Raw genomic sequence first — 27,934 nt, 5'->3', positions numbered from 1 at the left:
TTGACATTACTTGTGATATCTTGCTACGTAAGAACTAGATGGCATGAATTCGGACAACGCTGTGTAAATTTGCACCTCGTCGTTTGGACAGAGAACGGGTATTTTTAACAGCCTGTGAAACCACAACATGGTGAGACCGCTCGTCTTATGGCCCTGCATTGTTGTTCTGTGCCTAATAGCTACCAAAGGTACAGGTAGTAACACCGTCTACAAATTAGGCTTGCTAATTCCATGGGATCCGGCACCCGGCCGTGAGTATTCAGGTCAAACATCGGCAGGTGCTGTGACTGTAGCCACCGAAACAATCCATAAAAATGAAACAATTTTACCGAATATAACCCTAGAGGTTTTATGGAGGGATACCGAATGTGACTCCAAGACTGCAATGGTTGCTGCCTTTGACCTAGTCGCGGAAAATGTCTCCGCGCTCATTGGACCACCTTGCGCAGAACGTAAGTTTGAACTGTATGTGTTATCTTCCACACGACATTTCACGATATTCACAATAAGACATCCGGTTACACCAAAAAATGCGACACGTGTATTGTCCATTAAGTCCCGGTAACCACGAAATTTGTAACTTGTTTAGTGCGAATTTTCATCTTCAAAACATACCATTGGAACCGAGGAAGCTAGATCCATCCCTGGCCAAACATACTTTCCCGATTTAATGTTTATAAGCTATACATCTGTGGAATATAAGTTAACATGGATATAAGAATAATCTCAATCCGAAAGTTTAAATTCTGAAGAAAAAAAAGCGGCACCTTTCTTGAATCAGACAAAAGGGTATATGCCAGTGTATTAGGTGAAAAACGACAATCTTGTATCTAGGTTTCCACTTCCCTTGTCAATCATTTTTTTCTGTCCTCTTTTTTTGTGTCGTGATATTTGGATTTGGGAGCATCAGATTGTAGCTTTATCCACGTTCACACTCATACCAACATATTATTAAAACTGTAAGTTTGCATATTATTAAGCACTGATGTATGTGTTTACAGACTTGTTATGCATAGCTTTCACGTCATATTTTGTGGATTATGGTGGAATGGACTACTCGAGCAGTTATGATGAAAAAAAGTTTCTTTGGCGAGTAGAAAAAATATAACGTTCTGGCATAGACTGTGATTTTACCATAACATTGTTCATAATAAGGTGATCAGAAAAAAAACTAATAAAACAATGGCGCTGGTTGTAGTCATAAGATATCCTGCCCTGTGGCTTCCCCCTGTAAACATTTATTGGGTTGCTCAGTGAACGATTTACAAGTTGCCAACACAAATCTGTGTTGACTATTTTCTCAAGCAATCTTTTGTGACACAAAGTGTATTTACCCTAGGATAAGGAAAATAACAAACTTCGATGGGTGCACGAAGTCAATATGCTACCTTTCTACGCAGAACACTAAAACGTGTGTGTTAGTGTGGACACATCAACAGTTGTTTGATGGTTCACCAGCACCTGATTGCTGTAGCTGTGTTTCATATCTGTAATGGTAAATACGCTTACAGCAACCCGTCCTGTCGACCCAACTACCCGAAAATCCACCCAGTACTGTCAGGTACCGTGACTGACAGACACGACCTTTCGAGTTGACTTGAAATTCGGTTGCTATTCTTAGAGTCATATTTTGTTAGCCCCTATGCCTAACACTGAGAAAGAAAACCATCAACATCTGAGCTTTGAACAGTTGATATAATTCATGATAAGCATCGGGTAAACAAATTAAAATCCGAACTATCCAAAAATAACAAGGTATAGGGAAATTAGGACATAACTCCATTTGTTTGAAATCGATTTTCACTTAAAATATTAGCATCATAAAGTTCAGCTTAGCTGTGATAAAATTTGATAACCTTTGACCTAGAGTATGTCCCCCCGACATCCAATTAAAAGACGCGTAGTTAAAAAACTAAGCAGTCCTGGTATTGCTACTTCTGTTTTCTTCACAAATGTCGTTGATTTTATTCTGAAACAATAAAGTCGCTTTAAAGAGCGGCCTCCAGGTGCACTGAACAAAGTAAATAAGCATTATAGCGGAAAAAATGTACTCGAAGACAGCCGTGACAATTGATGATTTAATAGTAAAATTGTCAGAGACGCCAGTCGCCTTCCATCCTTGACATGGGGTCAACATCCATTCCATAAAACTTGGGACTTCAAAGACGTAAAGATCAGATGTGGAGAGTTAATGAAAATGACGAATTTATGGATCAATTTATCCAGAATGTTTGTCTTTGTAACTTGACAACGGTAACATTACGCCGGTAACCAAAATCCACAGGTGGTAGTTCTCATTGGGCCATGGGGATTTGTGTGTTTGCTAGTGCGTGCATGTACGTATGACTCTGTGTGTGTGTGTGTGTGTGTGTGTGTGTGTGTGTGTGTGTGTGCAATATATGCCTGCATGTGGGTGTTTGTGATTTTTTTTATGTACACGTATAACTTTTATAATTTATTTCGTTCTGTCGTTATTTTCTTCTGAACTTTCTGATTTTCACATTGATTATTACAGAATATCCGACCTTATAACTCGTAAAACAATTAGTTGTATGTGTAATTTTCTTATTGTCTTCACAAATATTGACGTTAATCTAAATACAGAATAGGAGTTCTTCACCTGATCTACACAAACAAACCTGCGAGGACACCAATTCCTGAATATTGCTGATAGTGTGGCCTACACTAATTCAATGTGTGATATTCTATACCTGAGAGACAACACAAACATCGCCCGTCGTCCCGAATCAATTCCACATCCTTCATACAACGCCATCAACACCCACTTTTGTCCCATTTGATTCGTCACATGATAAACATAGTACATGCGACAAGAGGTTTATAGTTGGTCACACCATCTGTGGTTACACCAACGACACCGTATGTACATATACAACAATAGTTGTCAGGTTTGTTTTAAACCTCATTTCTGGGTCTTTCCGGCTCTTTACACTTTGGATAGTTCAAAGGTTTTCTTTAAAAAAAAAAGAACATGTGTTGCATTTAGTGTTGTCCGCTTGGTTTTAAAATGCAGTTGATATCTTTAAGTTATCTCCTAGTTGGTTGATTAAAGTCCGTGACGGGAGACATCGCTTGGTTAGTATGCACGCGGTCACTTGGTTGGTTGGAGGGAGATAGATAGCTAGATAGAAAGAAAGAGAGAGAGAGAGGGGGGGTAGAGAGAGGGAGAGAGGGTGTGTGTGTCTGTGTGTGTGTATGTGTATGTGAGAGAGAGAGAGAGAGAGAGAGAGAGAGAGAGAGAGAGAGAGAGAGAGAGAGAGAGAGAGAGAGAGAGAGAGAGAGAGAGAGAGAGAGAGAGAGAGAGAGAGAGATGATATTGCTTGGCTGCCACTCAGCTTATCACTGAATATACTAGTAGGTTTTAGAAGTATTGTCATTCGTGTCCGTCCACTTGTGTTGAAAAGATTGCAAAACTGCACATGTTAATTACTGAAATCCCTAATGTGTTACAGGTCAGAGACCAGGAGAGATAACTCTTCGCCAAAATGAGTTGTTTGGTGATTTAAAATCTAATTTAGGGTTTTTTGTCAGTTAATGGCCACTTGTCCATATAAACATTCGCATGTTTAAAACTGCACAACCAAGTTATACTCTCAGTACTTCCAAACCCAAATTACAACATTAACAAAATATCCAAAACTTGATGTACACGTAAACAGGCATACTCCGACAAATTAACTATCCATACCAGCCACACTACGTAATATATCCCTGCACTCATGATATTCAAACCAGGGCCTAGGATATTGTGACCCAGTGAAACTCACTCTAGACCTCTGAACGTTATCTGGATGAGTTAAGACACCCATACATACATACATACATACATACATACATACATACATACATACATACATACATACATACATACATACATACATACATGCATGCATGCATGCATGCATGCATGCATACATACATACATACATTACATACATACATTATACATACATACATACATACATACATACATACATACATACATACATACATACATACATACATACATACATGTATGTTATTGTTCTTGGCCTATCTATAAAACCCAATTCAAGATATAAATGTAAACTGACTATCGGGTTGTTATTGTGATATAAAGTACAAACTATTTTGTAAGAAACTTTACAAATATTTGGGTGTCCATGGAGGTTAAGCCTAAATACACATGTCCATACACGAGTCGTTCATTTAACAATGCCACATACATCCAGTAAATTTATCTAATCGACGTGTCTCATTTATAAACCCTAGTAATCTTATTTGATACGTAATGAAATCTACATCAGTACCCCATGTTCATGCTCTCAGATCATAAGCCACGGTTCTCTAGTCTAGAGCTTAAAAAAGCTTAACGTCTGACACCAGGTGTTGAGAGGTCATATCGGTGGATTTAGACTTCAATCGATAGCTCTTACTGTCTTTATCGACAATTTGAACCACGTGGATTCCAGGAACCGTACGTGTTACAGACAAACACAAACAAAATAAATGAACACACACACACACACACACACAAACATGCACGCACACATAGAGCAAACAAACAAACAAACAAACAAACAAACAAACAAACAAACACAAATTTGCTCAATATGTAGCTCCATTATGTATACATTTAACCATATACACGATTATGTATTATTTAACTATGTTACCATATATTTACTAGTCGTATCAACTCTTCAAGAACATAGTTTATTGTACAGGCCCGTGTATACTGATGTACATAATGGTAAAGAAACATCGAAGGGTCGCCGAAAGACTGTGTATATCATAAACATGTTCTACAAGAACAATTTAGATGGATAAGAAACATGCTTCCCATAGACCACTCACTACAAATATAAACAACATCATCCGACCCCAACTGATACACAGGCACACACAAAGTCCTTGGAACAAAGAAGGTCATCACATTGCAGGCTCAGATTTTGACACATACAAATTGATGCTAGCAAGAACTTGAGTCTGCTTGCATGGTTCCTGTGGTGACATGTGTGTACACGTAGTGCCTACTTGTCGGCAGGAATGTGGTGTTGTTTATATTTGTAATAACTGGTCTGTGGGAAACCTGTTCCTTTATATCTGTCTATTTTTTTCTTGGGGAACATAAAATGTGTATGTTACGCACAGTCTTTTGGCGATCCTTCAATATTTCTGCTGTAGCTAGGTAGTTGCTTGTGTGATTAATAAAGATTCATAGATTCGCACATATTTTGAGTAAACTGGTGTAGGTGTATATCTATTCGCCTGCCTGCCTGCGTTTGTTTGTTTGTTTGTTTGTTTTGTTAGTTGGTTGGTTGGTTGGTTGGTTGGTTAGTTGTCTCGTAATACGACCCCTGTGCTCTTTGTGCCTGCACCATCCAGTTCTGCTAGTTGAACCAGTAAACTGTTGAAATATGACTGTAAGCCATCATTTATACATTGTTCTTGGAGAAAACAGGGTCTGTGGTTTACTCTAGGATTTGTTTTGTCGGAGATAGTGATACATATCTGTGGTTAACTTGTCACCAATTGTCTGATGGTTTACTCAGGGTGCATTGTAGGGTACTTCTTCTAACTGACTACTCAGCAAAATTTCAGTTAGAAGACACATGTAACCTTCACAATAAAGCTTCATCAACAATGGTTGCAAGAAACGAACTCCTTGAAAGAGCTCATTCACAAAATATACCACGTTTACTTGAAATCCTTTGATATTTTGTCTCTAAACGTCTTTGTTAATTAAGTTTATATGGTACTGGTTATTTTTTGTATGTAATTGAAATTATGTATTGTTATGTATGAAACTTTTCAAATTCAGAAATAAAATTAATACTTAAAGAGAAAAAAAGAAGACACCTGTCTGACTTTTGACCTTTAATTACCTTGCATAAACGTATGTTCTAGTTTTAAGGGACTCCAGTCTTTATCAAAATAGCCTTGTAAACCTAATTTGTTACATCAATCCATAGATTTGGATCTCGTGCATGGTCTCAATGTAAAAAATTAATCACCAAAAGTGACAAAAAGGGAGCACAGTGGCAAGTGCATGTTACTGAAAATGCAAAAACTATGTGATGATGTCACGATTCATAACGATGGCATAGTACATTCTGGGAATGCATTGGACTAGGCATCGAACAATTGAACAATGAGTTTTACCTACAGCGTTACAATAGTCAGGTTCGCATTAATATCCACACATAGTTTCGTTTTTCTCTTGTCAGTAAGAGGTTGAACTTTACGACGTGTTAAAAATCACTTTACATCTAAGTGGTGAGGAAAGTGTGGCATTATCATTTTTATTTCTTTCCCCAGTTTTCGAGAGCGACAATAACAAGACAAAATCTAAAAAATACACGAGCGGTACCGGGTGTACGTCACACAATTTAGAGAGAATTAGAAAATACGGGTTATATGCTACAAACTATTCCTTACTATCGCACGTGGACCGAATTCCATTCTCAAAGATTAGAAGATGAAATTATTAAAACCGATAACCCACAGTCAGAAATAAGAACTACTAGTATTTGTTTACTCTTTAACAGTTACTATTTACATAAGGGCAAGGAGAAACAAACCAGTTTATTGCAAATGTCAGGAATACAAGAGTTCACAATCTGTCCTCCTTACTTTACGACTGAATGGTCTTCAGTTCAACCGACATTAAGTTTATTTTTGTCTGTCATCGTAGAGGAAACAACGAAAATAAGATAAGATAGTGTCAGAATCATGTCATTTGACATTGTAAAACTTGGATGTAAATCACTATCGTACCAGAATAAACTGATAACAAGGAATGTATGAAGTACAAATATGAGGAACTGATAGCCAGAAACTATTTTCAACATCCGAACAAGGTTAAACTTAGTCTCTCTATAAATTAGTCTCCATCAGGAGAGTCAAAATCGCCGTTACATTTCCCGTTTTTTTCACAGACCATGCATGGGCAGCTATTATCCATCAATAGTTTTCTTCATGCAGGCTGGAAATACTCTTGACCTTAGGGGTTTTTTTTGGTCATAACTCGTCTTCGATTCGTAGTGACAGTTCTCTTCATCTTTTGTTTCGATGTACGCTTTAATTCCTTCTAGTAAGCAAACACCTGAAATGTGGTCGTGCAGTGTAAGGCCAGTATCTTCTATAGAGACCTTACACTATACTCTTATCTTTCAGCACGGCGAAAAAAAAACACCTTAAAATTTTCTTTGAGATTTGTATTTCTTTGTTTACAATCCATAGCATAACTGTCCGACTACTTTCACTGTTCATCTTTAAATAGTTATGTTGTTTATTGTTTATTACCATTGTTTCTATAATTTGTCAGCAAATTTTATCTCCTGACTGAGTACTTGTAGTACGGTGTGTAGTATGGTGTTAATGTAGTATCAATGGAGTGGAATACAGTGTGTCGTAGCTGGATTTGAAAATGTAATCTCTTCTGGTGTTTTATAGAAAATTGCTCAATTGAGCATTGTATTGTAATATCATAAAGTATAATGTGTTGCAGTGTAGTGTAGTGTGATCTAGTGTAATAGTAGTCTGGAGTAGTGTAGTGTAGTGTAATGTAGTGTAGTGTAGTGTAGTGTAGTGTAGTGTAGTGTAGTGTAGTGTAGCATAGCGTAGTGTAGTGTAGTGTGATCTAGTGTAACAGTAGTCTGGAGTAGTGTAGTGTAGTATGGTGTGGTGTGATGTGATGCAGTGTCGTGGTATCGCCTAGTGTAGTGTAGTGCAGTGTAGTGTAGTGTAGTGTAGTGTAGTGTAGTGTAGTGTAGTGTAGTGTAGCATAGCGTAGTGTAGTGTAGTGTAGTGTAGTGTGATCTAGTGTAATAGTAGTCTGGAGTAGTGTAGTGTAGTATGGTGTGGTGTGATGTGATGCAGTGTCGTGGTATCACCTAGTGTAGTGTAGTGTAGTGTAGTGTAGTGTAGTGTAGTGTAGTGTAGCATAGCGTAGTGTAGTGTAGTGTAGTGTGATCTAGTGTAATAGTAGTCTGGAGTAGTGTAGTGTAGTATGGTGTGGTGTGATGTGATGCAGTGTCGTGGTATCACCTAGTGTAGTGCAGTGCAGCACAGCGCAGCGTCGCGTAGCGTCGTGCAGCTAGCAGTGTAGTTCAGTGATCTTTTATATTTTCCCTCGTACTCCAACTGTAACGTCGTTCTTTTGATTATTTATTTCAGCTGCAGCTACGGTTGGGATGATGGCGTCCATATTAAATATACCCATCGTCACGTGGCATGGTTTTACTGATGTTTTAAGTGACAAAACGGTCTATACTACACTAGCAAAGACTTATGCACCTGGGAACAAATATATAACCGCTTTTCTGTCAATGTTTCATTACTACCATTGGGATGTTGTAGGTAAGTGCGTATAACGATAAACTCTTACACACAACATTGGAATATTGTTGATAAGTGCGTATAACTATACTAATCGTTATCATATACCCAGTATCGATTCTAGTGCAATTCAATGAAGAGCACGCGCATCGAACCCGGGCAATAATTTCCGTATCACGACCAGGCACACTTTGCCCAAATATGGCCAGTGGCGCGCTCATCGATATCCGTTCGCTCAGTTATTTTTCTTCGCTATTTTTACGTTTCTGCGAATAAAATGATATTTCAGTGCCAATTTATGTTTCATGCCACTACTTGGGGCATTTGATAAACTCTTATACACAACATTGGAATATTGTTGATAAGTGCGTATAACTATAAACTCTTATACACAAAAGTGCGAATCACACGTCATATTAGTCTTGCTGCTAGACGTTCGGGCTTTCTTTCGATACTATAAGCGAACGAAGTTCGCAGTGAGGGCTTGCCCCTCGATAGCGATGTTCGGTCGTGTGTCGTATTGTATCGGAAGAACATCCGAGGTCTCGCAGGTAAACTAACGTCAAATCTGAAGTCATAATCTTCCACTACTTCTGACCGAGAGAACCCTGTACACTAATGTTAGCTATTATTTAAGTGGTCTTAATCAGAATGTAGTGTAAATATTACAAGTAAATTGTTGGCGGTGGCTTATCTGAAATTATTTTGCCTTAAGTATGGGTCCTGACAACGCATAAGGAGACGAATGTATGTATCAAATGACAACATGTGTGGTAAGGTTGGTAGATGGTAGTGGTTTAATTAAAAGAATACAGATTCAGATAAACTTCACACCTTTGCAAGGATATGTTGGTTAGTCTTTAAAGAGTGTATACGATATATAGACTATAGTATAGTGAAGGAGATGTTGTGGTCCTTGTGCACCTTTACTGTTTTAGTTTAGTATCTGTACAAACGTCGCCAAGGCTGGGGGGGGGGGGCTAGAAATTACACGTTACATAAAAGTTTCAAATATTGTTTATGATTATTTATGAGGAATACCACTTCAGGAGGTAAAGCGATTTTCAATAAATTTTGAGTTCTGGAGAGTCATTTCATGATTTCACATCACATTCATTTCCAGTGTTCTAGAAGTGGTGCACTGTTGCATCACGGTCTTAGTAGACATGTATTCAATGATGAACAATGAATATTCATGACTATTGAATATTCATGACTATTTATCTGAAGGTAATAAGCACTTAGGAGTCATGAATACTCATTGTTCATCTAATACATATTCTTTCTAACTGTCGCCAAAACTGGCCTTCATTTCAAAAATTAAAGTTGGCTAGGCATACCACAAAGTCTCTGAAATCGTAAAAAATTCTAATGAATCCCTAAACGATTATTTTCTGATTGTAACGCAAACTGCAATGTTAATAAAAAGTTACTTTTTTGGTCACCAAGGGTTAAGGGACGTTAACTGTCTTTCGCCAAATATTTCATGACTTGACTGTGCATACTGAGCACGAACTTGTTTTCGGCATATTTCAACATTGTTTGGGCTAACAATAATTGATAAAAACACTTGCTTTGATTTTTAAGTCATCTTGTTGACAAATATTTCGTTGAAAATCATTTTTGATCCCATGTTCATATCTATAGACTCACATGGGTAGAGACGAGATATGTGACCGATTGTGACCCGGGTCAACGCTTTTTACTGATTCAATGCGGTGTCAATAGTTCGTAATTAGTTTTGAGGACGGGACAACGAGGTTTAATTACTTGTAATTACAGTGCTGCAGTTTTCATTAAAGGTGAAAGGTCATGACTTGCAGTATCATTTCAAACTGATAAAATACACATAGCACAAGTAGGCCTGTTATAAAGAACGTTAACTTAAAACTTCCGATAAAAATACAAAAATCGCATACGTAACATCTGTCTGCTCACTAAATTAGAGAGTTGCATCAATCTACGCACTTTTACAACGACTTCTCCTGGGGAAGGATTTTGCCCAGTGAGAGAACGCATCACGCAGATAGTCGTAAAAGTCATAAACTACCTTTGCGCATTCTCTGTACCGTCGAGCGCCATTCTTTGATATCCTAACGAACTAGATTCTTTCCATTCTGAATCATGTGTTGTTGTTTTATATATGTGAATCTGTTTTAGGTGTTGAATCACTATTTGCATGACTTAAATCAGTGAAAATGTGTTGTCAGATTTAAAGGTGTGATAGGCGCTAAAAATACCATGCCAGACTATGATGTTATATTCGTGAAATGTGACGATCATGATCAAACGGATCTATAGTGGCACAATGTCCCTTTATACTTCCTCAACTCCCTGGGGAGCATACAATCCATAACAGCCTCAATATATGCGCATAGGATTAAAGCATTCGCCATTCGCATTGCAATCTCTATCCTACCAGGTCCCCAGTTTTACAGCTAGGTTAACTGTGTATTGTTTTTACATGTAAAGTTTATTCCACTTTCGTTCCATTTCTATAATCTAACCACAAACGTTCTACTATTACAGGTGCTCTAGCCGTCTCCGTTGACGAGTGTGTTCAGGGACTTGAAGATATGCAAGATAGGATGGAACCCTACAACATGACCCTGACTCGCAAAGTTCTGTTGTCACGTACACCCTCGAAAGTTGAAATTCGAGACGCTCTGAGAGTAATACAAAATTATGCAAGAAGTGAGTGTTTAATAGTGTATGTAGATGAAACCATGGAGGTAGACTCACAGAGTCCTTCCTACTTCAATGATAAACCCGATGGAGATTAATACTGTCAATCTTTGTGACACGGATACAGGTTTATGAGATTAAGATTGTAAGGCAGAAGTCCAAGTTATGGGTGCATAAATCCACCTTCCATCTGTTAATGGCATTTTATAAATGGCAGTCTGCAACTGTCCAATTATCAGTCACAAACCTATTTTATTTTTTTAAATCTATCAAATGGATTTTAGAAAATGAAAATTTATGAACATGGATATTGGAGTGCCAATTTGTTAAAAATTGTCCCGAAAGTAATAGTTAATACAAACGTTTCGAGTAGTATAACAAGTCTGCAATGTTAGGCCCCGTTTTCGGTCATAAAAGACCCATCTACAACATTTAGATTCACTGCCATATATTTATCTAATAGAACTTTTGGTCCAAAGCATACCCAAAAATAATCCTCCAAAGTAAGAATGACAGCACACGATTTGCAAACAAGTATACATGTACTGATATGTTTTGGTTTAAACTGAGGTATGCATAATTCGGCGTAGAGGGGTGAGGGGGTTCAAGCCAAATTATTTAACTAGTAATACTGCTATGTGTACAAAGTCAATACCACTATACCTACAATGGCGTCTTGGTTATCTGATACAGTGGATTTCAAAATACCATGCAGTGGCTCTGTATGATACAACCACACAGAAACTACCTAAGAAAGTATACATGCTAACACTTTAAGATATCAAGTTTGAATGAATACAGTTTCTTGTAACATTTTGTCTAAATGAATTGAACTAACATTCCACCATGCAGACATCAAATACAGACATCTAAACATTGGCCTCAGCGTGTCTGCATCTTGTCGCTGTACGTTGGTTTATTATATTTTGTCTAAATTACAATCTTGCTATTGAAGTGTAGCATGTGTAGTTTCTTATTGATTTCTGCGTGGTTGTATCAAACAGAGCCACTGAATAGTATCATGAAATCCGCTGTAAATGGAAAAAAATTATGAAATAACAAACAAAAAATTATGAAATGCTCACAAATTAATTCGCCTTATTTATTCCAGTCATCTTGATCTGCACTGTTCATAATGAAGACCTGACTCGAGACATAATGATAGAGGCAGAATCCTTAGACATGACGAAGGGAGAGTACGTATTTATAGATGGCGTATTAACCGTGGATTTAAGTAATGAGAGGTCACCATGGATACGAAACGACGGTCGTGATGATGAAGCCAAACTCTCCTTTCAAGCCCTGTTTACATTCACATACATGGCCAGGACAAATAATGACACTTACTATGATTTCATTGACGAAGTACGGAAAAAAACGGCCGAAAGTCCGTTTTTTTATGCGATGGAGCCAGAACAGGAGGCAAGTTAATAATTGTGTAATAGTATTATACACACGTCAATGTTTGACCAGCTATTTGGCCCACCTTAATCTTGGAATTTTTAGTTACTTAATTTGTTTGTTAGTTAGTTGATTACTTGGTTGGTTGGTTAGTTGGTTGGTTGGTTGGTTGGTTGGTTGGTTGGTTGGTTGGTTGGTTGGCAGGTTGGCTGGTAGGTAGGTAGATAGGTAGGTAGGTAGGTAGGTAGATGGGTGGGCTGGCTGGCTGGCAGGCAGGTAGGTTGGCTGGTTGCAGGCTGATTGATTGATAGATAGATTGATTGATTGATTGATTGATTGATTGATTGATTGATTGATTGATTGATTGATTGATTGATTGGATTGATTAATTGATTGATTGATTGATTGATTGATTGATTGATTGATTGATTGATTGATTGATTGGTTGGTTGGTTGGTTGGTTGGTTGGTTGGTTGGTTGGTTGATTGATTGATTGATTGATTGATTGATTGATTGATTGATTGATTGATTGATTGATTGATTGATTGATTGATTGATTGATTGATTGATTGAAAATGTAGTGGGATAAAACGAAGGGACTTTAAAAATAGCTAAGCAAGAGCACTAGAATATTAAAATTTGATCTGATTTGATTTGATTTACAGGTTGATTATTTTGCTGGTTTTCTACACGATGCTGTCATATTGTACGCCCTTGCCTTACATGATGTACTAGAATCAGGTGGCAGTGCCTCTGACGGTGAGGATGTCTTTACTGCTATGACATTCCAGCAATTCAAAGGTTTGTCTTTGTTAATCTTTTCTGTTCGTGTTCTCGACTTTGCAAGCAGTATACACTGGAACGATTAGTAAATCTAAATTTCTAACACTTGTGTTCTTATAGGCATTACTGGACGTGTTGCCACTGATGTACAGGCTGACAGAGAGCCAGACTTTTGTATATTTCACCTACAAAATAACGATTACGAAGTGGTAGCATTCGCCTTCAATGTGGAACAGGTAGTAATATGTAGTTTGTCCAACTACAGTGGAAGCCAGTTAGTAGTAACCTGACAGAAACAGACAAATCTTATTAACATTACTACATTTTATCATCTAGCTCTACAAAAATGTAACTAACATTGCTACATTTTATCTTCTGGCCCTACAAAACTGTTATAGATCATTGTAAGGTTGCGGATCACATAAAATGTAGCAATATTAGTAAGATTGCTATCGCGCCAGACGATGAAATGTAGCGGCATGGCTTAGATTGCTGTCCTGTCAGATGATAAAATGTAACAATCTTAGTAAGATTATATTTTGGAGGAGACAGACGACGTTCTGTTTCACGTTAACTTGCTTCTACTGTAGCACCAGTTATGTTTCTGTTGTCACCTCTATGCTCGACGCCAAGCACAATGTAGTCGACTTAATCTGTAGAATTGTTGTAGTTCATTTCCATTAATGCAATATAGCTATGGGATTCAGTCTAACAAAAATTCGAACAGTACATGCCCTTTTCACTGAGTTCGTTAGAGTTCTAGAGGCTAATCTAAAGATTTAGTGACGTTCTTTTTACGATTTTTATACGAAATAGGCTATCAAGACAGTTTCAAATATCCCATAATATATTTTAGGAAAATGTACGGCTGCATCATTTTCATAACATTCTATCAAAAGTGAATGAATATGTTACGATAACGATACCCTACGTTCAATTATTAGAAAAAATAGTCGACTGTTCATAAATCATAAATTTACCAAGTTCATTATGTTTCATTCAGATGTATGAAGAAAAGCCAGATATACAGATAATCTGGCCTGGTGGAAGTTTAATCCCGCCACCTGCAGTACCGGAATGTGGATTTCGAGGTTGTCCATGTGAGTCGTAAACTTGTCCTAGTCTTCTTTACCATGGTATCATTACTGCAATGCTACAGTCTGTTTCAAGTTGCCGTTCAGCTCTGTTTGATACAACCATGCAGAATCCAATAAGAGACTGTATATTCTACACTAAGATAACAAGATTACAATTTCTTGCTACATATTCTTGAAATGAAATAAACCATGTCAGCGTACTGCAACCAGACGCAGACACACTGGCGCCAATGTGTTGACGTCTGCATATTATGATGTCTGCAAGGTGGTACGTTAGTTCATTTCATTCAGAAAAAATGTCGCAATAAACTGTCAATTTTGCTATCTTAAAGTGTAGCATATGCAGTTTCTTATTAGATTCTGCCATTGAACAGTAACTTGAAATGGGTTGTAAATCATTTGTACCTCTTAACAGCTTATATTGGGTTTCTTAGCAGTATTGCATCCTAGGCATTTGTCATAAGTTTTATCTTGTATACGACACTGTTGACTAACCCAAAGAACTCGTTTTAGATCAAAGATTGTTGTCATCAATAATCTTATCAAATAAATCAAATAAAGATATCTTTTATAATGTGAATAGTGAAACTGGTAAAATAACGACTGGATCTATCATAAGAAAGTCAAGTGTGATGGTTTTCGAAAGCTAGCACACGACATATCATTTCAAGGGTGATTATTGAAATATGGTATAGGAAGATGTGTATTCACAAACTTTTGCCAAGTTTTAAAGTTTGTTGTATCTTTTTTTTTCTTTTCCAGTTGATTATTCCAAATTCACAGTTAGTGTACTTTTACCTCTTATCATCATTATCCTGTTGTTTATTATTCTTATCATACTGTGGAGGTAAGAGAATAAATAAACTGTTTGTAAATTTAATTTAGTCCATTTTAACGCACATTGGAGATATATTCAGAACACGTACACGATACAAACTTGAAGCACACAGACACATGAGAAGGCACATACACATATACATATACATATACATATACATATACATATACATATACATATACATATATACATATACATATACATATACATATACATATACATATACATATACATATATACATACATATATACATATACATATACATATACATATATACATATACATATACGTATACATATACATATACATATATACATACTCATACACATATACATATACATACACATACACATACACATATACATATACATATACATACACATACACATACACATATACATATATATATATATATATATATATATATATATATATATATATATATATATATATATATATATACATACACATACACATACACATATACATATACATACACGTGCACGTGCACGTGTACGTACGTACAGACCTATCCAGACACAGGCACAGGCACTAGCACCCATGCATGCATGATGCATACATACACACATACATACATACATACATACATACATACATACATACATACATACATACATACATACATACATACATACATACATACATACATACATACATACATCGAAAATTCAAAATATTAAATACACAATTGCAATGTGTGATCACCTACCTGAATTTGTTCGATCACTTTACACGATTATTTCAATCAAAGTGTGCCGTAAGTTCATACCAACAGAATCTCTGTAAATCAAGTAAATACTTGAAAAATAATTGAGATGCTGAGATCAAACAAGGAGTCTTTGACAATGTACAATCAATCAGAATTAGACCGTTGAATATTAAATATCATTTTCCAGGAGGAGGAGAAGAGACAGGGACATTCTGAGTATGTTATGGAGAGTGCGTTATGAAGACATTCAAATTGGATTTCCAGCCTCAGCGTCACTTACAGGGTCAAAGTTTGCAAAACTGACAGGTCTTGCTTCGAGGAAAAGATTAGGAATCGTAAGAAATTACACTTTCACTTATAGCAAGCAGGCCTATACTGCATATGATAGGTACCAGTTAGCCTGAAACACAGCGTCGTCTGACTAAATAAAATCTTACTTGCAAGCTATATTTTATCGTCTTGCAGGACTACATTTTATTGTCTGGTGGCTCCACAAAAATAATATAATAGTTACATTTGATAGTTTCAATGATGCGGATCACGTAAAAGGTAGTTCACCCAATGAAAATGAAGCAATTCTTGTCTCGTCAGACAATACAATGTAGCAATGTTTGTAAGAGATTTGTCTAGTCAGACGATAAAACGTAACAACGTTAATATAAGATTTTTGTCGGGCTAAACGATAAAATGTAGCAATATTAGTAAGACTTTAGCGGGGTCTGGGGGTCGTTTTGTTTTTAGGTTAATTGCCTTCTATAGTCGACGCTCTCGTCAACATACATTTGAAATCGAGTAAAGAACCAGCCGAGGTCACTCTTCACATTTTATTTGAATCGACACGGTTTTTGGTGTGCCCCCGCCCTGTCAGTTTTGCACAGAATAAGGTCAAACTGTAAATGCGAATTATGTCGAATACGAAACATGTATGGCGTGTTTGTAAAGCACTTCTATTCATGGGTGCCAGACAATTAACATTTTTTTTTGTGTAGAAGAGAAATAATTTCAGTTCTAAGAATTGAATAATTTTCCGTAAGATTTTAATTATTTTAATGGCGAAGTGGTCTCGGTCTACAAGTCATGGCTTTGTGTCACATAACCAACACCTCTCAGACAACTCGTTTGAGTACATACAGAAACACACCACATAGTTTTCTTGGTATATATTTCAAATCTGTCATCTTAACATATTCTTCAGCTTGTATCTGATACTGCCTATCTGTTTTTGTTGAACAGGAAAGTAGGTCTACGATGAATGGTCATTTTCCATCACTCACAAGTTTTTCAGCCAATCAAAACCAACTTTTTGCACCCATTGGAACATATAAGGTAAGAACCAGACCTGTGATGTAAAACATGCTTGTATTGGCTTGTACTTTTATCCAGTGCATGCACATGTGCACTACTTTGGATAATAGTGGTCGCTGTACATGTGTATATAATGAATACTTTTGTTATGTTATTTTCTTGGTTAAAGCACAGTTATATATATATTGCCTAACTTTAAAACATGCTCTAAACCGTCCTGGGAATATTTGCAGAAAAATATAGTTGAAAATGAAATCTTCGAATTATCTGATAATTCTGTATATGAAAACAAAACTGTCAAAAGACTGCTACAAAATTATAAAAATATTTGTAGCTACCCACTACATACACAATATGAATATCTCCCATTGGCTTCAGAGTACCACATGCACGTACAAACAGGTTTAAGTTTAGTTTCGTGCCAAGATCAATTCAACTCATGTAATCACTGCTACATGCATGTATTTATTTGCACGTATTGTAATACTAGCTTTTCATTGATTTGTCATTTGTGTCGAATCTTTGTGTCTATGTAGTTCCTGTCAATGCAAAGGAAATTTCACGACTTCATGACACATAAAGTATCAATACTAATAATAACAGTGTCAGATGCCCGGGACTACATGTTGGCCACTTGAGAGTTGAACAAATTGTTTGACATTGTCTTCATGCATCCTGGTTAATACTGGTACGGTTCACTACATAGATTAATACAGTAGAATATTGGACTCAGTATATGTTCAGTAATTGCCCTATAAATGTGTCGTTTCGACAATTTAAGGCATCTCTATAATAGTTTTATAATGTCGTAAATATTTACGTTGTTGCAACCACATGTTGTTGTACAACTGTGTTTGCTGAAAACTTTGGACTAACTTATTGTTCAACGTGTCACATAGTTTGTGACAGCAAAACCATTGTATGAATCGTCCTCTTCCTCCTTCCGAGGTTATCACAACAACCTATCGTAGAGTTTGAAAGCATAACATATTTCAGTGCAGAAACATGGGTTTGCTACCGTATGGGTGCATTCTGAGTCACAGGTACTTGTGAACCGAAAAATGTGTCGAAGTAAGAAAGGTTCAATAATTTTGCTGTAACACTTGCAAAGTCTTTGAAAAGTTGTAGGTTTTTTAAAATTTATTTTAAAGTACTTTATTCGTACATATGAAGTTTATAAATGATACCTGTAAAAATGCATCAGAATAACACACAGATAAATTAGGTGTGTGAAATACATGTCGGGTCACAAATGCCAGTGGTCTGTCCAGTACCTGATTTACATTGCGTCGGTCGGTGCTTCGCACCAAGCTATAAACCGATCACTACAAGTGTGTTACATAGGTTTTGACTCGTACTGTATGCTATTTTGTAGAGTACAGTGGTGACCATTAAGACACTGAACCCAAAACACTTCAAATTGACAAGAGACTTATTAAAAGATTTAAACACGGTAAGTGAGGGCGCACAAAAAGGCAATAAATGCCATTCACACGTACACACACACGTAAACAACAAACAAACAAACAAACTAACTAACTAACTAACAAACAAACAAACAAACAGACAGACAGACAGACAGACAGACAGACAGACAGACATATATATATATATATCAGTAACTACCTTCGCCAATTTATTGAAGAGTTGAAATATATATACGTACCATAAAACTTCACTGTTTATCAAAATGTAGTCTATACTGGGCATTGATGACGTAACATTATACTTTTAGATACATTGAGATTAGTATCCTTGCTGACCTTTGTAACGGAAAAGTATTTTAATGAAATGGCCATGTCAAATCCACCACAAAACCAAATGGTGTGTTTTACCTCAGACCACTTTCTATAGTGGATTGGGGTTTTAACAAATATAGTTTGAATATGAAGACCAACAGTTTTAACTTGAAGATAGAAGGACTACTACCCCTATGCTTAAACAATCAAAATTTGCCTTTAAAGGCTAGAGAGACACAGATGTCTCCGTAACATGACTATCTCCTTCGCTGATGGCCAGAAACCAAGTGAATGTATTTGACACGTCAATTAATATCAAAACACATAAGTTTTCAGGAGTGAAACACCTTAATTATATGTCACAATACTATGATCTGGTTTTAGCTTCGTCAACTTCAACACGATAATATTAACCCATTTGTTGGCGCCGTGCCAGATGGAGACCATGCTTGCACCTTAATGCACTATTGTGCAAGGGGAAGTCTTATGGTAAGTAATTTGAACACGATCTCAAGTTGACTATACAATGGGCTTGACCTTGATATGTACATTCATGCACCTACCTTTCGCAAGATCTTGTGTATTATTAGTCCATTATTATGCTTGTTGTGGTCTCTCTCTCTCTCTCTCTCTCTCTCTCTCTCTCTCTCTCTCTCTCTCTCTCTCTCTCTCTCTCTCTCTCTCTCTCTCTCTCTCTCTCTCTCTCTCTCTCTCTCTCTCTCTCTCTCTCTCTCTCTCTCTCTCTCTCTCTCTCTCTCTCTCTCTCACCTACCCCCCCAAGAAAAAGATAAAAAAATGAATAGAAGTCTGAATGTAGGGCTGATGAGTTTTTTAATCGTCAATTTCACAGGAAAATTAATCTAATAATTGGCAAATGAATTTACAGAGGCTAATCGGTTGTTCTTTTTCTCGCTCAATGAAACCTGCTGTATGAATCACAGGGGCTGTAGATGACTATAGACCAAACACCAATTGTTTAAAATACTGGTAGTCAATGCATGTTTTCAGCCAACTTCCGAAGCTCAAAATAAAAATTGATTTTTTGGCGTTTCAAATTAAGTAAATGTAGCACATAGACAACGAGGGTTTGTTTTATTGGTAGGTAGGTAGGTAGGTGGGTTGATTGGTTGGTAGGTTGGCTGGTTGATTGGTTGGTCATTGGTTGGTTCGTAAGTTAGTCCGTCCTAAGTTGGTTTGTATTTCCATCATAATGATTCCATGTACAAACCGACGATCATTTTGTTCTGTTGCTAAGCAACATTTTCATAGTGACTAATCTCTCTTTTTTTCTAATTTATTTTTCCTCCAAGGACATTATACAAAATGACGATATTAAAGTTGATAAGATGTTTAAAGTGTCATTTTCTACTGACATAGTCAAGGTAGGTACAGTGAATCAAAACGCTTTAGTTCCTAATGTTTTTCGTTGTCTGTGTATTCTCAATTTATTGCCAGTGATCTGCCATCTTTGATACATGCCATCTATACTGACAATGGCAGGTTGTGCGCAAGCGCTAGTTTCTATTCAGGTTTCAGTGTTAAAGATCAATGGTCGTCCAATACGCATGTCCGGTTGACGTACCTTTTGTTGTCTTTTGCAAATCATGTAAGTTTCTGCTCAGACTCAAAAGTTTTGTTTGAGCGTCCCTAGTTACTAACGAAGGTTTTTGTTGTGTGGGACCCTGAGGTCGGCGCGTGTTTGATGTGGACGACGGCCGCTCTTTACATGTAAAACTACCGCGACTTGTCGAGGGGCTACTCCCTAGATGTTTGTCATTTTTATCTTTTTCAAATCATCTTGAGTAAGTCAATATTTCATGGATCATCGTACAGCACTGTCGTCATTACGGCAACACTGCCTTACTTACTTAGCCGAAAAATATGCTTTGGCTAGTTGTAAACTTGCATTATGTCATGTTATCACAACAATAAATAAGTTTTGTAAGTTTTAGATATTCCAAATAATGAAATGGTTAATACCACACGCAAAGCAAATTGCATGCGTGCGAACAAAAAAACAGGATTTATATCCAAGTCATTCTACGTCACGACAACGCGTGAGTATGTCACTCGGCCTACGGTGGTCGAAACGAGTCGTAATTATTTATCTCGATACTTTTTATATAAATTATTTGAACAGTAAGTAGAGTTATATTATTCCTCAATATTTTGCTTCCTCGACCGAGCCCGGAAATACTCGTGACCTAGGGTTGTAACTTTGAGTCGAACCATAGGTCACTGTATTTTCTTCGGCTGAACGGGAATAACGTTTTTACTTACACTGCAGTTCGATAAGCTTGATCACTGTAGTGTATACATAATTTTTTGTTGATATTTTTACGCAGGGTATGGAACACCTTCATAAAAGTCGCATCCATTCCCATGGCAACCTAAAATCAAGTAATTGCGTGGTTGACAGTAGATGGGTTGTAAAGGTAACAGATTTTGGAATTTTGAAAACAGATTTGGACGATGACAGCATGTCAGAATACCAGTATCATAGAAGTAAGTAAAGAGGTCGTTACCATAGATACTTGTCAAAACGGTAGGGTTTCTTCTAAAGACAAAATATAAGTGGAGAAATTAATTGAAATTTCTATTATTGAACACAACACAACACAACACAACACAACACAACACAACACAACACAACACAACACAACACAGCATAACATAACATAACACAACACAACACAACATAACATAACATAACATTAACACAAATACAATGCAACGCAACGCAACACTGTACGACACAAGGGTTTGCCAAGATCACACTTTTCGACATAGTTCATTAACCTTTGAGTTCACACTGTAGGTCTAGAAATATAAGTCTTTGGAAAATATTGTTTCCGAAGGCTAAAGGTTAAAGGTTAGAGTTAAAGGTGAAGGCAAAATATGTCTATTTTGATTAACCATAGGGCTCATTCCAAAACCAAAACTTCAGCTATTTCTTTAAAACACTTTTTCTTGGACCTAGGACATTTTCTCTTACCAAGCCTTTGTTCACTTCGAGAGGTTGTCCAAGTCTTCAAAGATATGTGACGTCAAGATGGATATTTATGATACAAGACAATGCATTGCTAGTAGAATTGTTTGTTTTCAAAGAACGAATTCGCAACATGTGAGCTAATTCCAGTGTAGTTTTCCTTTTTTATTAATTCGATATGTCGTTTTTGATGTATTCAGATTTACTTTGGACAGCACCAGAGTTGTTACGTATGGAGAATAACAGACCAATGAAGGGTTCTCAAAAAGGAGATGTGTACAGTTATGGAATCATCCTCCAAGAGCTTGCTTATCGTAGTGAACCATACTACATGAATGAAGAAGAACCTAAAGGTAAGTCCGTGTTGTCTCTTACGTATTTATGTGGGTGCGTCTGTCTGTCTGTATGTATGTATGTATGTATGTCTGTCTATCTGTCTGTCTGTCTGTCTGTCTGTCTGTCTGTCTGTCTGTCTGTATGTATGTATGTATTTATGTATGTATGTATGTATGTATGTATGTATGTATGTATGTATGTATGTATGTATGTATGTATGTATGTATGTATGTATGTATGTATGTATGTATGTATGTATGTATGTATGTATGTATGTATGTCCTCACGCACGCACAAATCAATTTGTCCATAGTTATTTCACCAGTCTATAAATCTCAATTTTAAAGTTCTAAGGTTTCACTCGTCTTTTATCACATATCACTTTCGGAATTCTGGTCAATCTCAACTTCTCAACTTCAAACCAATGTCGTGATATCCCCATTCTGTGTTTGTCACAGCTATTATCGAGCAAGTCAAGATGAAGAATAATCCCCCTTATCGTCCTTACATGCCGATTGAAGCCGATGACTTGGGAGACGTACAACGGCTCATTTTAGCCTGTTGGACTGAAGATCCCGAACAACGAATCGACTTTCCCGGGATTCGTAAAAAATTGATGGTTATCAACAAAGGAAGGTGAGGGGTGTAATGATTCTATTCGTATCATTGATTTGTTCAAAAGTACGAATGCGATGATTGGTCGCATGTTTCAAATACTTGTTGCTGATTGGTCCTCAAGTACAAATATGGTGTATGATGATTCGCCATACCTTTCAAATACTCGTCACTGATTGGTCAACAAGACGTACGAATATGACATTTTATGACGCACCTGTAATATACATCTCTGATTTGTTCAAAAGTTCGAGTCCAGTTTGTTTGTTTGTATATGAATATTTGTTGTTGTTTTATTTAATTGTAAATATAACAACTTTGTTTTCGTGACTGCAATTCGGTTTAGATTATGGCATCAGTTAAAGCTTCCAACAGATACAAATACAAAGGAGCCCGGGAACCATGTAAACAAACCATACAACAAACAAACAAATAAATAAATAAATAAATAAATAAATAAATAAATAAATAAATAAATAAATAAATAAATAAATAAATAAAACAAAATGTCCATTAGTAAATGAAAATACCATTTTAAACATATGAATAACTAATTTATACATGTACATACAGGCCTGTATACTATTTTATAAAATAGTCAGTCATGTATTTAAAATTGTATTTTCAGTTACTAATGGATATTTTATTAGTTTGTGTATATTTGTTTATTCATATTCTTTTCTTTGGTTGCTTTTTTGTTTGTATACGGCTCCTTGGCGCCCTGTGGACAAAAATAGTGAACGTGACATCACTTGAGTATGTTCGAGTACTAGTATCTTGAATCAAAATCAGACTCTAATATTACCTTTCCCATTCCCTAGAAAAACACATATCTTGGATAACATGATTGATATGATGGAAGCTTACACTAATAATTTAGAAGAAATAGTGGCCGAGAGAACGGAGCAATTATTACAAGAGAAGAAAAAGACAGATACGCTACTGTACAGAATGTTACCACAGTAAGTTTGGTTTATTTACTGTTGGTCAAGGTGTACACCTTGCTGACTTATGCAGCTATGGTTATCGTCATAAAAAGAATTTGGTTTTGTAATTGTATCATGCTAGCTGTAAATGTAGGTAGTATTTTAAGTACATTTTATGACGCCTCCGTATCTATACAGACAAACTGGCAGTGTACAGATTGAATCAAATCGTGCATTGAGAGAGAGAGAGAGAGAGAGAGAGAGAGAGAGAGAGAGAGAGAGAGAGAGAGAGAGAGAGAGAGAGAGAGTGTGTGTGTGTGTGTGTGTGTGTATGTGTGTGTGTGTGTGTGTGTGTGTGTGTGTGTGTGAGAGAGACTTTTCTTCAAAATACTCAAATACTCAAACATTCAATATCATTAAGAAGCTACACAATTTTCTTAAATTTGTGTCAGTTTGTCTGTCTGTCTGTCTGTCTGTCTGTCTGTCTGTCTGTCTGTCTGTCTGTCTGTCTGTCTGTGTCTCTGTGTTACTTATCAACACAGGGTTTAAAATAACGTTTAAAGTAGCCAACAAGATTTAGAAAATAATCTTGTACATTCAAATGACACTCAACATGGAACCCTTACAAAGACCGTAATTCTTGTGTCATTTTGTAGATCGGTTGCTGACCAGCTAAAGATGGGACAAATGGTATCAGCTGAGAATTTCGACGGCGTTTCTATCTTCTTTTCAGACATCGTTGGTTTCACAACTATTGCCGCAAGCAGTACACCAATGCAGGTAGGGGTTCATTTAGTTTTCATATGATGAAAATCTGTGAAAAGTTGAGTTGAGATAGGTCTGTTGGATTGCGTGGCTGTTGATTAAACATGTAATTTCGACTTCACAGCTACAGTAAACATGGCCTATGTGTATGAGACCTTAGTTTAGCAGAAATATATTTAGGAACTAAACTGAATATGAATTAATGATATGAATAACTTTTTTTGGCAACTGAAAATCGACGGGTGAAGATTCAGACATTTTCCCGAACTTTAGCAATTTTTGATGAGTAGCTGGGTGAGTTGTACCAGGGTCATTGTAGATTAGGTTTGGACTTGGTGACGTCACTATTTCTCAGCCTGAGGTCAAAACTGGCAATTTGGATATACAAGACTGTAAAATTCATCACCGGGATCGTCCTTAACATCCCTCGTTTGTGGAAAGGGATACAGAAGAGCGCCAACAACGACTGATTTTCATAGTCCTACACGAACTTGAGAAATCGAAAATTACAAATTACTTATTAAGGCTATATAAATGATAATTAAATCAATTAAATGTCAAAAATCAACTGTCAAATATGTTATAGTCTAGTTCCTATACCTGTTGACGTTCTTTGTGATCACTATCATTTCCGGTGGAGATGATCGTAGTCATGGTAACACTCCTAGGAAATTAGACTACATATATCATTGATCATGATCATTAATAATTTACCAGTCATATTGTCGTCTGGATGAACTTTCCTTGAAATGAAATACTTACATAATGTTGTCATTCTTTTCAGGTTGTCGCCTTTCTCAATGATCTCTATATCACGTTTGATAGTTTGATTGAACAATTTGACGTGTACAAAGTAGAGACAATAGGTGACGCCTACATGGTGGTGTCGGGTTTGCCAGTTCCAAACGGCGATCGTCACTCTGCAGAAATTGCCTCCTTAGCTTTGGACATGTTGAGCTGTACCTTAGACTTCAAGATAAGACACATGCCTGAAAGACAGTTACAGATACGTGTTGGTCTACATACTGGTGCTGTCGTTGCAGGTGTTGTTGGAGTAGCCATGCCTCGATATTGTCTGTTTGGGGACACGGTCAATATGGCGTCTAGAATGGAATCACATGGCAAAGGTGAGTTAGATGAAAATAAAATTACGTTGTTGTTGTTGTTGTTGTTGTTGTTGTTGTTGTTGTTGTTGTTGTTGTTGTTGATGATGATGAATGAATGAATGAATGAATGAATGAATGAATGAATGAATGAATGAATGAATGAATGAATGAATGAATGAATGAATTAACGAGTGAGTGAATGAATGATGAGTGAGTGAGTGAGTGAGGGAGGGAGGGAGAGAGGGACTTTGGGAGGGAGGGATGGAGGAATTGAATTATCCTGCGCTCATCAAATCCAATGTACATTTTACACAGTTTGATATATTTCTTTACAGCACTCAGAATTCATATCAGTTCTAAATACAACGAAACTTTAGTACAAAACTTTAGTGAGTTTGAAACCAAACTGAGGGGAGACATTCTAGTCAAGGTAAAAATCTCAAATTATATAATATCACACATTAAATTTTATTTATTTATTTATTTATTTATTTATTTATTTATTTATTTATTTATTTATTTATTTATTTATTTATTTATTCATTCATTCATTCATTCATTTGTTCGTTTTGTTTGTTTGTTTGTTCTGTTTGTTTGTTTATATTAATACACTCCATGATTTGGAATATTATTTTAGGAATTTTGATATCATATTTTTATTTATATACAATATTTTATTTAAGTTACAACTTTATAAATTTTGTGTATTGTTTTAATATACATACACATCAGACATACTCGTATTAATATAGTGTACATGCGTTTGTTTATGTTCAAACCACTCTAGCTAGACTTACATCAGTTCCTTGGGATACTTGATTTTTTGATTTTTTGCTGCTCGTTTTCTTCGAGCTTGTTAGTTTTTCCAAAGGAAAATATCCTCAATTTTTAAAATTATTTTTCCCAGTTAATACCAGTAGTCTCCCGAGGGGCTTACGCGCTCACCTTCGCAACCACTCACTCAGGTTAATTATGAGGCAAGTCTACATTCTAGCTAGTAAAACTATCAAACTGTTTTACCACTATAATGGTATGATGGCTCACGTACATTACACAGGCACTTTAGCAAAATGATGACGTCAGCATTTGTAATTGATTGCAGAGTAAAGGAATGCAGACGACTTACTGGCTGGTTGGAAAGAAGGGTTATGATAAGAAGTTACCCAAGTGGGAACGTGACAGTTGGTAGGCAAGACAATAAATGTGCTTATTTTGTCTGCTTTGTTTTATAGCTGTTTCCTCACAGTCATTTTATTAGAATATACATGTGCACCTACGTACAAAACATGCGCACACGATGGAGCGAGCGAGCGAGCGAGCGAGAGAGAGAGAGAGAGAGAGAGAGAGAGAGAGAGAGAGAGAGAGATATATATATATATAGAGAGAGAGACAGACAGACAGACAGACAGACAGACAGACAGACAGACAGACAGACAGACAGACAGACAGACAGACAGACTCACTCACTCACACACACACACACACACACGGACGGACGGACGGACGGACAGACAGACAGACAGACAGACAGACAGACAGACAGACAGACAGACAGACAGACAGACAGACAGACAGACAGACAGACAGACAGACAGACAGACAGATAGACAGACTCACTCACTCACACACACACACACACACACGGACGGACGGACGGACGGACAGACAGACAGACAGACAGACAGACAGACAGACAGACAGACAGACAGACAGACAGACAGACAGACAGACAGACAGACAGACAGACAGACAGATAGATAGATAGATAGATAGATAAATAGATAGATAGATAGATAGATAGATAGATAGATAGATAGATAGATAGATAGATAGATAGACAGACAGACAGACAGAGTGAGGGGGACTTTTTTAATGAACTTGATAATTAATGTTCTTGATTAATTAACTTATTGCACGACCAGATAACAGTTTTTTCTTCGCAAATTAAAAACACGTTATACTTTCTATTGTTTTCTTGTTATATAGTGACAGTTCAGATAGTGCAGTGGCCAGTATGAAGGCAGATAGTTACGTGACGATTCCAGGTAAACAAGATTTGAATGTACAAAAGCGGCCTAGTGAAACCAAAATGGCGACCAAAGATGACAAGACTATAGTTGTGCCAGGGAATCCAACCAACAACGGATCGGCAGTGTCTGGCAAACCCATCACACGGAAATTTGGCACATCCAATAAAGTCTACCCTACTACAGATAACACCATGAGTAGATCAAAGACAACGCTTTCTATGACAATGTCAATATCTGAGGTATGA

General features: G+C 36.7%; 1 protein-coding gene across 1 annotated transcript; it reads left to right on the top strand.

The window, feature by feature from the left end:
* The first annotated feature begins 127 nt into the window (after window positions 1-127).
* On the top strand, window positions 128-27,934 carry LOC144449324 (atrial natriuretic peptide receptor 1-like). The gene is made up of 22 exons (XM_078139844.1): window positions 128-452; window positions 8,182-8,364; window positions 10,873-11,037; window positions 12,140-12,450; window positions 13,095-13,230; window positions 13,333-13,448; window positions 14,216-14,312; window positions 15,072-15,156; window positions 16,066-16,213; window positions 17,112-17,204; window positions 18,559-18,636; window positions 19,307-19,411; window positions 20,233-20,304; window positions 21,268-21,427; window positions 22,112-22,264; window positions 22,706-22,883; window positions 23,684-23,824; window positions 24,445-24,568; window positions 25,338-25,680; window positions 25,995-26,089; window positions 26,762-26,844; window positions 27,646-27,934. Exons 1-22 carry the CDS (start codon window positions 128-130, stop codon window positions 27,932-27,934), a joined length of 3,480 nt encoding a protein of 1,159 aa, XP_077995970.1.

Source organism: Glandiceps talaboti, chromosome 18 (assembly GCF_964340395.1).
Source record: "Glandiceps talaboti chromosome 18, keGlaTala1.1, whole genome shotgun sequence".
Taxonomy (NCBI): domain Eukaryota; kingdom Metazoa; phylum Hemichordata; class Enteropneusta; family Spengelidae; genus Glandiceps; species Glandiceps talaboti.
Note: the sequence above shows the minus strand (reverse complement) of the source record. Positions and strands in the feature narration are given on the sequence as shown.